Source organism: Oenanthe melanoleuca, chromosome 2 (genome assembly GCF_029582105.1).
Source record: "Oenanthe melanoleuca isolate GR-GAL-2019-014 chromosome 2, OMel1.0, whole genome shotgun sequence".
NCBI lineage: Eukaryota > Metazoa > Chordata > Aves > Passeriformes > Muscicapidae > Oenanthe > Oenanthe melanoleuca.
This window is the reverse complement of record NC_079335.1, coordinates 97143814-97157866: the sequence shown is the minus strand read 5'-3', so window position 1 is coordinate 97157866 and position 14053 is coordinate 97143814. Positions and strand designations below refer to the sequence as shown.

At 46.1% G+C, this 14053-nt stretch overlaps 1 protein-coding gene across 4 annotated transcripts in view; it reads right to left on the bottom strand.

Annotated features, from left to right (window-relative positions):
• Positions 1–12034, bottom strand: part of HECW1 (HECT, C2 and WW domain containing E3 ubiquitin protein ligase 1) — a 252197-nt gene extending 240163 nt beyond the window's left edge. For 2 of the 4 annotated variants that reach the window (XM_056485453.1, XM_056485456.1), the window contains exon 1: positions 11769–12034. In XM_056485453.1, coding sequence (XP_056341428.1) covers positions 11769–11798 — 30 coding nt within the window. In that variant the 5' untranslated portion in view covers positions 11799–12034. The remainder of the gene's footprint in view (positions 1–11768) is intronic. The other 2 variants (XM_056485454.1, XM_056485457.1) reach the window with 1 other exon arrangement.
• Between the last annotated feature and the right edge of the window lie 2019 nt (positions 12035–14053).

Genomic DNA, 14053 nt, shown 5'->3' with positions numbered 1-14053 from the left:
CCACAAAAGCCTGAGACTTTATTTAAAGCCATGATTTTTCTGTCCATTGTACTAATGACTGGTTTGACAACCACAAGAGAAGGGAAGCCAAAATGAGGCATTTGTCTCCCTGATGAGGACCCTTTTGAACAATCTGGTGATGCCTTTGCTATACCCTAAGACAGCCCCACTGTGTCAAAATACAGGCCATTTTGAAAACAAAAATAAGAAGGTCCCAATACCACTGAAACCAGGAAGGCGCAAACAGTAACACTATACTTAGTTTGCACCAGATGCTTGAAAGCCCAAACACAGGCTCAAACAACTATAAAAAAAGGTATTCGTGAGGTGGAAGGAAGTAGAGATACTGAGAAGAAAAAAAATTGCTCCTAGCAGTGTCAGGAGGGAAAAAAAGAGAAACTCACTAGCATAACATAACCTAAATGGGAAAATTGAATAAAAAAAGGGAGCAGGGATCCCGTTCAAGGTGATCTTGTCAAGCCAAAAGCAACTGGATATCTTTAGGAGACTGGTTTCCCTCCCTGATGCATTGTTGTTTTCCAGTGCACAAGTGTTAGAAAACTACGAACTGATAAATCTGTGTGGTCTCTGTCCCACATAAATATGCAGTGAATATTTCCACAGTTATTTTAAGACCTCATGGGCCAAATGCATCCCTAGTGCAAGATCAGTGACTTAAATGAACTTGGCATAAGCAGAGAGGTGGGCCCCATGCTTCCACGAAGTAAATACAATAGTACAGCGCTTTAATGATGTGCGCTGCAGATCGGAGATAATATTCGAGAGAGGGCTGTATTAAGAAATGGCAGAGTAGGTCAAGGCTCATTCTCTGCACTGTGGGAAGTCGAAGCATTTTGAAGTTTTCTTTACAGCTGAAACAGAACAACAACCACCACCTTGCCACACCTCCATGTCTGATCTCTCCCAACTGGATCTGATCATTAAACAAGGCTGCAGGGCTCCAGATCCTCTGAACAGTTGCCAGCTGCAGTACAAACACATTCTCATGTGGAACATTTTGATTCTGTTTAAAACAGCATTTTTTTTTGACAGAAAACTGTTCCATTGGCAAATTTTCATGCAGCTTCACTACTTAGTATGCCTCCCCTCCTCCCACACATGCATGCTCCAGAACTACTGCAAGAAGATAATTATACTGCATGTTCACAGTATATTGGATTTGCTCCTGCCAGGTCACCTGTCTTAACTGGGAGTGAGAGACTCCAAAGCAAAGAGTCATCAAAGCAAGGGTGATGCAATGTCTACACATAAATGACACATATTCCCCCAAAATATCTGCAAATAAAAATACATGGCATTTGGGGGGATGGGTGGGGTTGAAGAGGCTTGGTAGCCTCATGGTAGCTCACATGGTGACAAATTCAGCTCTTTACTCAAGCAGCTATCTGTCAGAAAATGAGTATCATAATTATATCATCAATCTTGATCAACAACTCATGACTTGCTTGTGATTTGTGGGGGTCTCTAGTTTCCAGCAAATAATTCACCAGTGCTGCACAGATCTGAGTACTACTTGTATCTCCATCTCCTCCCTGTGACTCAGCATTCAGCAGGGCTGCCAAGGGCTGGTCCAAGCTTCTGAACCACACCTGAAGCTGAGCAAGCCCTCCAGGACAGCACTGCAGGGATGTGAACTACAGCAAGAGGAGGAACATCAGAATTGGTTAGCAGTCTATGAAAAAGTCTTCTCAATGCCATCCCTCTCTGCTATAAAACAGGACTATTTTTTTTCCTCCACAGCAATTACATAAAAATGGTTCATTATGCAGAAGACTTGCTACCTCCAGCAGATGCAGAATTTGCCTGCTGACTTTGGCTGAAAAAGTTTTTTACCTCCTGCTTCCTTTTAAAAACATGTGTGTGGGGAAACAAGCAAACAAACAAAAAAAAACCCTTAAAAGCTCCTAGAGGGAGCAAGCTTTTTTTATTAATTCATCATGAGCTGCGGTTTTAACTATGTTCCTCTAATGAGAAATCCTCAATTGGCATGAAGGCCAACTGAGGCCTCTGCAGCAACAAAGTCTCCCACTCTACCATCTATGAGAATCCATGAACAGAGAATCAAGGAAAGTAGTTATGGAAAAACAATGGTTTTGGCTGAGTAGTATACCTGGAAAGAATGTCTCTGTAATCTCTCACCTTCATCTTTTCGCTCAAACTTAGAGGTGAGCCCAACAACTTTCTAGGCTCTGATCCAACATCCTCTGAGGTTACCACATATGATATGCAGCTTATCAAAGCTCTGACTGAATTACATCAGTATCTTATTACATGGGAATTTATATTTGAAAGCTTTCATATTCACCACTAGCTACCAGGATTCCACTGAAAAAAACTACAGCATAAAACAAGCCAAATGAACATGCAAATTCCCACTGGATGCATCACTGAGACATGGATAAAAACAGTTCAGAAGACCAAGACTGAACATAGATATTCTGGGCCAGATCAAAAGAACAGGGCTTCTGCAAAATTTAGGCATTGAAGCTGAAAATGATACTTACTGCTCCCAGCATAAGAGGGTTCAGGAATCTCGTGTTCTGCTCCTGTGCATCGCAGAAACACCAGTCTTGACAACCCACGTGCTACTCTGCATATAAAATACTGGAACCAGCTCTTGGCAAAGGCACACATAAACCCCCCCTCTACCCTTTACAGCAGAATTATGCTCCCTCTTGCTCTCGGGCTCAAACAATCTTCAGATCTTCCATGTCAACATAACTTTAGCCAGTTGCGTGTAAAGCATGTCCCATACTCACACACACTTAGAGAAGCTCCCTGCTTGTTAGGACACACTCCTGGAAAGACACAGATCTAGGTCCTAGATCTAAATCAGTTACAAGAGAAATAGTAACACCCTTCCTAGGGAGCGCAGCTCCTCCCTGAACACCACGCCTTGCCCAACACAGCAGTTCTGGAGTTCCTGCTTTTAGGAACCTGCCTCCCTTCAGGCACTGTTGACAATTTTGCACTTAACCCAGGGCACAATGACACTGAGGGGGCAGAGATGCAGCGAGCTCCTTTTGCCTTCATTACACAGGGAATAAAAGCTCTGGGGACAGCAGAGCGCTGCACATAAACTAGTCGCACACAGCCAACTCAAGATAATCTGTCATGCCACTTTTTTTGGTGCAGCACTGCACAAAACATGGCTACAGTGTCCTGGATATAAGCTAGTAAACTCACGATATGCCATGAACACTTAGCAGCTTAGATCTTCATTTGCTTAAGGCCCCCTTATCACTTTTCATTTCAGCATGTGGATGTCCCCTCGTGGTCCCACAAGGATTATTTGGATTAGCAATGCTGCATTTTTATCCTTTTTGGTCCAGGTAGCTAAAGCAGATGAACTGGGTTTTCAGTGAGTTATTAGGAGGCCATCAAGCAGACTGATCTCCTGTCCATCTCTCAGACCTATTGTGAGAAGGTCACAAGTCAGCCAAGCATATTATTCATGATGACCCTTCCTGAGCTGCCAGACAATGCGGTGTTAAATCAGACTCCTCCTCAAACACCCTATTTCACATCCTCCCCTTGCTGAGCCAGCTTGACAGCCCATCTTATGCAAACCCTGAGCCTACTACCACTACCACCACTTATGCACCAGCTTTCCTAAGGTGCCTTCTCTCTCTAAGGTCAGCAGGACTCCCTCAGCAGGAAACATCACGCGTGCACACACAGCGCTGGCAGAATTAGGTTGGGAAAAAATAGGTCAAACCAGGCATATATTTAACTTGGAGACCAAACCTCAGACTCGTATTTTCCCAACAAATAATTCATACACATATGCACAAAATCCACATTTTATAACCATTAGAAAATCACTCTTATATGTACTATGCAACCAAAATATTTTACAGAAGCAAGGCTCTACCAGAAACATTACTATTCCCACTCCAAACAGAGGTTTAAACATAAAACCTCTCTCCTGCAGCCCTACATCCTCCTTTTTCTGCAATCAAACAACTTCTTTCTCTACTATCTTTTGGGAAATTTTTACTCATTTCCACACAGAGCTTTAGATATTTTTAGGGCTTTTTTGAAAGAAGGTGATGGTGCACGGTTGAAACACCCCTACAGGGAGCCTGGCCTGAGCCACTTCAAAAAGTCACCTTTGCAGACTGTGGGGGTCAGGGTCAGGAAGGGGAAAGGGAGCATGAGGGCAGCTTGCCCCTTTCCAGAAGTTCTGCAGCAACTTCCCTGGGCTTCTGATGACCTTCCACGATGGATAAGACAATACAGCTGACATGTAAAAAAAAAATTACCATGTGGCTCCAGCAAGCAAGTCAAGCAACTGCTCCTTAGATTCCTTTTCTAGAAGATGCTGTCTTCTTCCACTCTCCTGCAGGCTCCATCTCTAGACAAACCTCAGTAACTCAACTGGCAAACAGAACACACGGAGGAAACAGAACACTTTACCACACATTTTCTACAGTTTTGCTGCATTTCTTGCTTGTGATTTTGTTCCCACATCCCAAAATTTTCATTCCCTGCCCAGCAACAGTAAAATTTAATTTGTAAATTGCCTTAAGCAACTTCATGATAAGCAAGCACCCTTTCTGCACCACGCAAAAGATAACAATATTTAAGGACTCAGAGACTTAAAATTAGGTGATACATGTTTTTAATTAAATGGCCTAACATAACTGCTCAAATACACATTATAAGGTTTTAGTCTATATCTTGTTATTGAGTCTGAAGAATTAGTCTGAGTTATTAAACTTGTTTTAATTGTCTGAAACATAAAATTGCATGACCAATGCTACCTGTGCAGCAAACTGTAATGCAAAGAACAATACTTGGTTCTTGAGCAGGGGGAAGGTTGAAGGGGGAGAACAGACTATCAAAGAGAATGAAAGCACATGTACAGAGAGTGAGTCTTTGAAAATCTGCAAAGAGGATTCTTTGAGAGTGACAGTTCTGAGGAGCATGAAAGAACAAGGCAAAGTCAAATTTCAAGAGTGGGTAATGTTCTACACCAGGATGCAGTTTCCTGACCAACATAAGAACTGCTGCTTTTAGGCAGGTGAGAAATCTTATTCTTTAATGGGAGCTTTGTTCACATAGAAAGCAGGTAATTTCTCACACAAAGCAAAATCCTTAAGGAACATTAAGAAGCAGAAACAAAAAAGAAAGTAAATCAGATAGCTGACTCTCATAAACCACCAAAGTGTTCGCTCTTGGAAAGGGTCCTAGCATAGGACCACGTGTTTCTCAACTGAAATAATTTTCTAGCCTAAGAAGTAGAGGAGAAAATACAGTTCAGTTCATTAGTCCCTAATACCTGGCCTGGCTAGTAATTTCTATGGCTGTTTCTGCTTTAGCCTGCTACTCAAGTAATGAGAAAGAAATGTCAGTGCTTCACGCTGGCACAGGATGCAGCAAGCTTACCTATGACACTCAGTTCTGTAAAATAAATAAATAAATCCCCAGAGGCCTTGCAGCACTGCCTTTCATCAAGAAATGTTCCAAATAACTAGAAGGAGCATTGCTCACTCTTAAACCAAACTCAATAACACTTTATCTCAGCATCATGGCTTGCTTCTGACTCAGGGTATGTATGTAATGTTTCTGAATCATGACTTCACACCGGCTACCACTTGAAAGCATGGTGCAGTCAAATTATTCAACTTAAGAGTTCATGGAAAGACCTTACTCCTTATCTCTACACAGCTTTCATGGATCTGCAACCAAGGATAGGAGACAACCTAATGGCTACTGGGCATCTCATGAGTCTCAAATAGCATCATATTGGAAATGTGTGTTCTGACTCTAAGACTAAATATTTCACCTGCTTACCCCACTTTTCATGGTTAAGCACGTGGCAGCTAAACTTTGCTATTTAAAGCAAGATGCAGCTTCAGAGAGTAAATCTGGTATGTTTTTGTCTTCTTAAGGCAACCATGCAGTCTCACATGAAACATACTTCATTGAAGAAAAGTGTATTTATTTTTTTTAAATTAAAAATCCTAGGGCCTCTCACATGGCTTTTAACACATCATTAAAGACAACTGACAAATAACCCAATACTTGATGGATGTTCTGCATTAAAATGTGAGCTCCAAATTAAATTTCTCCCGAGGCAGCATTAAGACCTTGCAATAAGTCAGTATCTCCTACTTTAATGACACTATTAGTCTTGAAAGATTTCAAAAGAAAAGCAGCAAGTTGCCCAGCTTGGGACATCAGATGATCACATTCATCCCAGTAATTTATCAAGCACTTGTAAGAGTGCCCAAATGCCCAGACAGTTAGCCCCACACACCTGAGTCACTGCATGCAGCTGGAAGAACTGCATTTCAAATAATTCAGGAAGTAAGCACCTTATAACAGGCACAGAGTTCACATGCAAAACTAGATTATCTTCAACTTCATGGCTTCTTACCTAGCTTAGCAAAGCCTGTACAATCTGTAATCTACAGGCTGGCAAAGAGATAGATTTTGGCAGGACAGTTTGTTTTGGGGATGAAGAAAAGTCATGGCAACTTCTAAGATCCAGAGAGCAGCTCCTTGTCCCATCTCTGCTCCATACAACAAGCACTCTGGCACTTCACCAGCACACAGCAAATAATAACTTGTTTGACCATCTCATCAAGCATTTCCCCCCCCCTCTTGCTCTCCTTCTACCCTTGGAAAAAGCAGACAATTTCCTGTTCCACCTCTTCTGCTTACACATGTTTCAGAGAGTTCTTCCTAACCAGTCCTCCTCTCTGTATACACTGAGAAGCACAACATCAGATCTTCCCCAGCTTGCAGGATGCCATCCTAAATTTTACATGGAGATGTGTGAAAGCATTTTGTTGGCACCAGAAGTACAGCAAGCTCCTGCTTCCTTTAAAAAAAACTGTCCTGCTGCACCACACGTTTCAGGACCTGAGGAACCTGACTTGGTAATTGAAGGTGCACATGGCACACATTTTCCTATGAAATGGAAAAATTAATTATACCACATGACATATTTCAGTCCTGGTGTTCAAGAGTTCATTAACAAAAATACTTTAAAAGGTGCTAATAGAAACAAATGCGTTTAACATCACAGACTTCCCAGATGACTCCTGCTGTGGAGATGGATGACAAATCACTCTGTCAGCCATCTCTAAATTTCATATTGACTACATTGAAGCAATTACCATTTATTTTTAGAGCATGTTCCATTTTAAACACAAATGATTCAGTCCAAGAGATTCTATACTCCATTGCTATTTAATGGGTTAACAACTCTCAAATTTAAATGGATTTTAATTCTGGGATAAATACTTGACTTTTTGGTTTTGACTCCAGACATTGGTTGGGAATTTTAATTCAGGCTTGAAATCAAACAAATGTTGGTTTTCTACAAGCATCTGCAGAGAAATATAAAAATATCTGGAAAGTGTGAAAGAGCGAGCTTGTTTTGCTAAATGCATAAAATGAAACCTCAGCGTAGGTCTCAATAATAGGCTTGCTGACTGCTGTGCACACTCACTCTCCCACAGACCTTCTGCTCTGCAGCAAGGGAACGCTGCCTGCACTGCTGCGTCCTCAGAGAACTTTGCAATACAATGAAGCACAGCGATTCCCTGGGGAACACGGCGCTGATCACCGACTTCGATATTCCAAACAAGCACCAGGGCTTCCCCCTGTTTTAAGATCTCGAAGAAACAGCTTGCCATATCACTCCACCCCCAGCTCCCAAGCCATCTCACTGTTTATCTGCATTACAGACAATGCTCTGGACAAAAGGATGAGGTGCTGGGATCAAGCTAAGGCTCTTTGAACTAATGGAAAAGGAGGGTGAGATTATCAGTGGAAAAGTGGGGGAAGGAGAGTTCTGAGGAGCTGGCAGAGGTTTCTGTTGCCACCACCACTGGAGGGAGAGGACAAATGGGAGCTACAACAGGTACTGCAGCAAGGGAACCCCGCTTGGGGCTCAGCTGCTGCTCTGCTTCAACCCTGCTCCTCCCTGTTGCAAAAGCAAAAGCAGTCCACAGCTAACCACTTGCCCCCAGCAGTCTGCTGCCCGGGACAACAGCCCATTTCACCTGTAGTTTGGACTAGTCTTTCTGGTCCATTTTCCACAAACATCTGAGATTGAGGACACCACCTTGCCAAGGGACAGTCCCAGTGCCTCCTAAGGAGCCCTGCTTAAAGAACCTGAACTTCCTACTTCAGAGCTAACAACGGGGTACCCTAGCCAGACACAGCTCATCAAAAAAGGCCAAGACTGACTCACAAGCCCATTATACAGCTGCTTAGCCACCATTCATTAACTGTAAGGAAAATAACCCTGGGCTCCCTGCATCAAAGAACCTTGCCATTTCTTCTTAATTAATTCTAAGCATCTTGCTGGCCTCAAATCTCAGCTGGAAAAAATCAACTAAACTGGGTGTCCATCTTATCTTGCCCTTTGCTACGGGCTGCACTTCTATTTTTTTCTGAGTTGCACGACCCCCATCCTTCTGAGATCACCAGAAGAAAACAAAGTATTGCTGTGTTTTAGGACAAATACGTAAGTGCATAAGATCTAGTCCGTTTTAAGCTTTATTAGAATTAATGGTCACGATATCTAAGGCAAATAGAAATACACTTCTAAGGAATTAAACCAAATGCCTGCAGTATTTGCCATTCAGCCACTGCAGAATCACAACAGCACACAAAATGTTACAGGAGAAATGGGTAAAAAAAGCCTTAAACAGAAGCAAAACTGACTCATCTCCTTATTGCCAAAACCGAGAAAGCGGCTGAGTGTAAACAAACAACAGACATCCTGGAGAAAAGGGGGCGTCACAATCCCTTTTCCTGCTAATAGGCAGATACACAAACCCGTATGGGCAGGATCATCCTCCAGCTCCTGCAAGCCAATCTGAGGGAAACGGCCAACGCTACAGCAGCATTCCCGGCAGCACAGGTGCCACTGGAGGCAAGGGAGCATCTCAGGTGATGGTGACTCCCAGTGCAACCACGGCTCATAGCTGTGTCTGCTGGAAAGCTGTGGCAGCTGCAGGCATGATCTGCTCATGTAAGCCACACGTACGTACGGATGCCCAGCTGAACTGTCTGGGGCAGTATCCACAAAGGCGTAACTTTCGCTTAGGCTGGCAAGCACCCCATCTACACAACAGGAGGGAGAGTGAGTCAGAGCACTTGTTTAAAACTGGAGTTCTCCTCCCTCTCTCTAGAGGCCCACAAAGACTATAGTCCATACATACTGAAGCCAGGCTTTGTGGGCACCCCTAACTTTGGAGGAAACTACATAAGGAAAGACATAGGACCATAGAGATATTTATAAAGATTAAAAGTCATTATGAAGACAAGCTATGTTCTCTGGCAAAATCTATTATCACAAACTAAGATTTTTTGGAATAATTGCTTTTTTAATTACTAAAAGCCCTTCTGTTTGAATTTTGTAACTGGTGTGGAAATCAGAAGGCTGTTTGGCTGGGTGTTTTTTACAAGCATCTTTCAGAGGCGAAACCACAGGGCCAATCTTAATGCCTGTTTCCACAAGGCAGATCCAACAGCTTTAAAACACAGGCAACCTATCCTCTTTGTTAGAACAGTTCCTGGCCCAACCATTACTCTCACAATTTGAATCCTCCCTACAACACCACAGCCACATCTTTTGTAGTACTTCAAAAGGCTAAATAAGCTAAATTTTGCTCTTGGTATTTTTCCAAGTCACTGCATTGTTTGTAAGAAGACTATTCAAAAGGAGACAAGGAGAAGGATTTAGTACTACCTTGACTGAACGCTACTCAGCATACAACACAGCACGTGCAGAACTCCACGAAGCTTCACAGGGATTATCTCACAATGGCAAAGGATGCAAGATTGCATGCCACATACATGAAACACAAAGCCACTGAAGAATGCACTTTAGCAACAAGTCTTAGCCAGTTATTTACTGTAAAACAGTAAGGACCATATTGCTTATTAGAACGCACTTCAAATACTGAGCATATGAATTTGGGATGAAATATTTGGGATGTTCTGAGCACATGTACACAGTTTGCTTTCAAATAAATCACTGTCACATTCAAATCTTGATAGCTTGTGATAAAATCACTGAGTGGATCAGTTCACGCTCTGGCCTGCTCTGGTTTCAAATGAGTAAGCTGATTGATACTAAAAGTTTAGGAGTCCAAAGCTCAGGTCACATTAAGTCAGAAACCCATCAGTGATAGTATCACACAAGTGACAAAACATGCCATCCACCCTTAAATCACATGCTGCTTGCTGCTCACAAATGCTGGCCATCTGACCAACCACTCTTTGTTTTGAGCTAACTCCCTGCTCGCCCTCCTGAAACAAACAAATAAACAGATCCAACATTTCCTCTGTAAGAACACATACCCTTTTCCCCTGCACTAGACTGAGACTGCATTGACAGGATGAGTGGTGTGGGTTGACTAAGCATGTGCTGCCTTTTACATCTACTTCTGCTTCCAGCGAGAAAATCAACATTGCACCTGTGCTGTCCAAATAGGGTGTGCACTTCAGAGGCAGACAGAAGGGAAGCAGAGAGAGCAGCCAGGATACATACCGTACTCCGCTTCTTCACAAAACACACGTACTACACAGAGAAATGATAATCCCTTCTTAGTGGAAAATCCAAATTTTCAAAATGAATCCCCAAGCCAAAATGAATTACTGTAATAACTGCAATCCTTGCATGAGCACTAATCAGAAAGGCACAGCTGACCACCTGCTATGTGCCACCACTGGCACAGCAGCACCCTGTCCCTAAAAGCTGCTCAGACAGGGCTGGTGCTGGTAAACACAGGGACAGGAGCACAGCCTGACTGACTGTTGTACAGTCTCACTACGCACTTCTGCTGAGTGCAGCATATTAAAAAAAAAAAAAAGGCACTACTGCAGCTCCAAACAGCAGGATGCAAAAATCTAAACCCAGGCCAAGTAATTTCTTCTAACAACTACAGAGAAACACACGGGAAACGATGCAAGAGAGAACAAAATGAATTGTACTGCCCATGTCAGTACAAACCCATTATCTGTGCAGGCTGCAAAATGAGAAACGCAGCATTTGACAATGCTACAGGCTAGGGCAATGTTCTTAACATACTTATAAGTTATTTTATTTAATTGCTAACAAAAAAATGCAGTTACGTAATAACACAAGGTAATAACCAAAATATGAAGTCACAAGATTGGCTTACAGCAACAGAGCACGGGGGGGAAGGGGGGGAAAGCAGTTCGTGCTTTAAATTTTGCTGCATTGTCAGGGAGCCAAGAACCAAAACTGGGGGCTTCTGCTTTTACAAGGAATGGACGTAACCAGCAAAAATTCGGCACTGGACTCTTCATCACCGCCTGCGTGCATCCACATCCCCAAATGATGTCAATCCCCGCCGGCACGTCGCTCGTCATAATTCTACACTATCTGGTCGCCGGCGGAATTCAGCCGGCAGGCCGACGGCTCATCCCGTACCCCAGCGGGGCCCGAGGAGCTCCCCGGAGAGCGACCCCTCCGGAGCGCCCCCGGCCCGGGCAGCGCTCCCGGCCCGGCGGCTCCCGTCCCGCACGGACCGCCGAGGCACAAAGGCGGCACCGCGCAGCCGGGCACGGTGACAGCGCACACCCGCGACCCGCCGCCGCATCCCGCCGGCCGGCCGGGCGGGAAGGGCCTTTCCCGGAGCCGAGGCCGCTGCCGGCTCCATCCCGCCTGGCACTTCTCCGCCGGGAGCCGACGCCACCCGCCCCCGCCCCATCACCCTCACCCGGGGCCGGGCGGCAGCAGCCCCTCGTACCTGGACAATGCCGGCCTGGGCACAGCTCATGCTCCCCCGGCGAGGGCAGGTCTCACATCCCACACGTGCCTGTCAGCCGGCAGGGAGGGCGAGCGGGCGGGGTACCGGCGTGTCAGCCCCCGCCGAGCCGCACCATAGTCCAGCACCGGCTGATACGCTCCGCAACACCGCCGCGCTCCCTCCTCCTCTTCCTCCGCCCCGCCAGCCTCCTCCCACCTCGCCGCCTGTCGCTGGGTACCGGCCGCCTGGAGCCACCCACACGCCGCAGCGGGCGCCCGGCAGCGCCACCCGGCCCGGCCCGGCCCGCCCCTCCGCGCCCCCCGGCCCGGCCCAGCCCAGCCCGGCCCGCCCCTCCGCGCCCCCCAGCCCGACCCGGCCCGGCCCGGCCCGCCCCTCAGCGCCCCCCCCAGCCCGACCCAGCCCGGCCCGGCCCGCCCCTCAGCGCCCCCCCGGCCCGGCCCGGCCCGGCCCGGCCCGCCCCTCAGCGGCCCCCCAGCCCAGCCCAGCCCAGCCCGGCCCGGCCCGGTCCGGCTCGCCCCTCCGCGCCCCCCAGCCTAGCCCGGCCCGGCCCGCCCCGCCCCGCCCCTCCGCGCCCCCCGGCCTGTCCCAGGCCGCCCGCCCGCCGAGCCCACCTGCGGGCCGCCCCTCTCGCACCGCCCTCCCCGCTCAGCATCCCGGCTCTCTCCCGCGGGGACAGCACCGCGCACAGCCCAGCTCACCGCGCTTCGGACACGGAGGCGGAAAAAATCAACGTGATCTCCTCTGTGCCCCTTGAAGTGGGGTCGCCGCCCTCACACCAAGTGCTCGCTAGCGCCGGAGCCTCCCGGGTGATCATTAAAGCCTTTTCGCCGCTCACCTGAGCGGAGCTGGGCCGGCACTACTGCTCTAGCAGCTGTCTCCTCGCCTAGGGAACATGCACCTTTCACCATCTCCAGCCTCTCCTCCTGGACAGGGGTTTATGACTAACCCCTGGACAAAGTAAGTCGCTGTACCACAGCTGTGAAAAGATCAAGTTTTAAAATGCAGTTCAGGATGGGGTCAGAGGTGTTTTACACTCATTTCTGCCACAGGTCTTGCAAACCGGTTCACCGAAAACACGCCAGGAGCTGCTGGGACTGCAGGGAACAACAGCGTCCAGCAGCAACTTGCTGTGTCTGCATCCACCAGCCAAAAGGGCTGAAGGACAGCTCTTCTCATCAGCTGGCAGAGGGAAAGACAGGGCAATCCTGCAGAGGCCCGCTTACCCCCTCACCTCATTTTTGTAGTTGTTTTTTTTAATAGCACTTTTTAAAAAACATCCTGTTGGAGTGGATTCACATCCACCCGCTACTAAATATATAAATTTTCAAGACTCTCCTGGATCTTAATTTGTATCCCATAGCAAAAACATGTTGATAAAAGCCACAAACGTGTCCAGTTACTTCACGAATGAAGCTAAGTTTGTTTCTAAAACCTTCTTTGCAATCTCCCCTCTTACGAGTTTCTTTGGATCTAACACTTACTGGGATTGGTATTGGTGCAAGAAATTATTGTTTTAATTTGGTAATCAATTCACTCCAAAATACTTTCAGACACATTGTGGCCTCTAATTTTCATTTGATCATCCCATTTTCTTTCTTAAAGAGGTGGAACAGGAGAAATTAGAATCCTGTATAAGCAGAAACCTCAGAAGGAAAATCACATTGGATATGGGGAAAAGAATGGCTTGGTATTTTATACCATTAGTGAAAAATGAAATGTACCAACAGTCAGAATTACCCACACACAATACCAGTAAGTGGGCTAATTCCCTGTGCCTTGAGAGTGGGAAGAAAGGGGTACCCATCATCAAAAAGCAGTTCCAGATTTCCCCAGGAGTGAGGCAGATCAAAAGGCGCACCAGTTGTGAAGGCCACATGAGCAAATGTCCATCTCAGGACACTCTTCTGCAGGTGTTTGAGAACTTCAAGTGATGTTTGAGCAAGCACACTGCCTCTTCCCATCCAGCAGAGCCATCCACTGATCATAGATTGCAGTGGGCCATGATGACAAAATCCTGCAGGAGGCCTCCAAATAGATATTTTCCTCCTTGTTTTAGATCTGTACATCAACATTTACAATGGAACTGCCTACAGTAGGCATGTGCTTTTGCCTTCGCACTTTGAAAGTCTAAATAGGAAAGAAAAAAAATAGAGATGAGGGAGAGTGTCAGAGGAATGAAAAGGTAAAGTTTGCCCAAAGTTCACAGAGTAATTTTCTGGAGCAGTAGAGAACTGGTCCAAGCTTCCTCACTCTTGATTCATTGC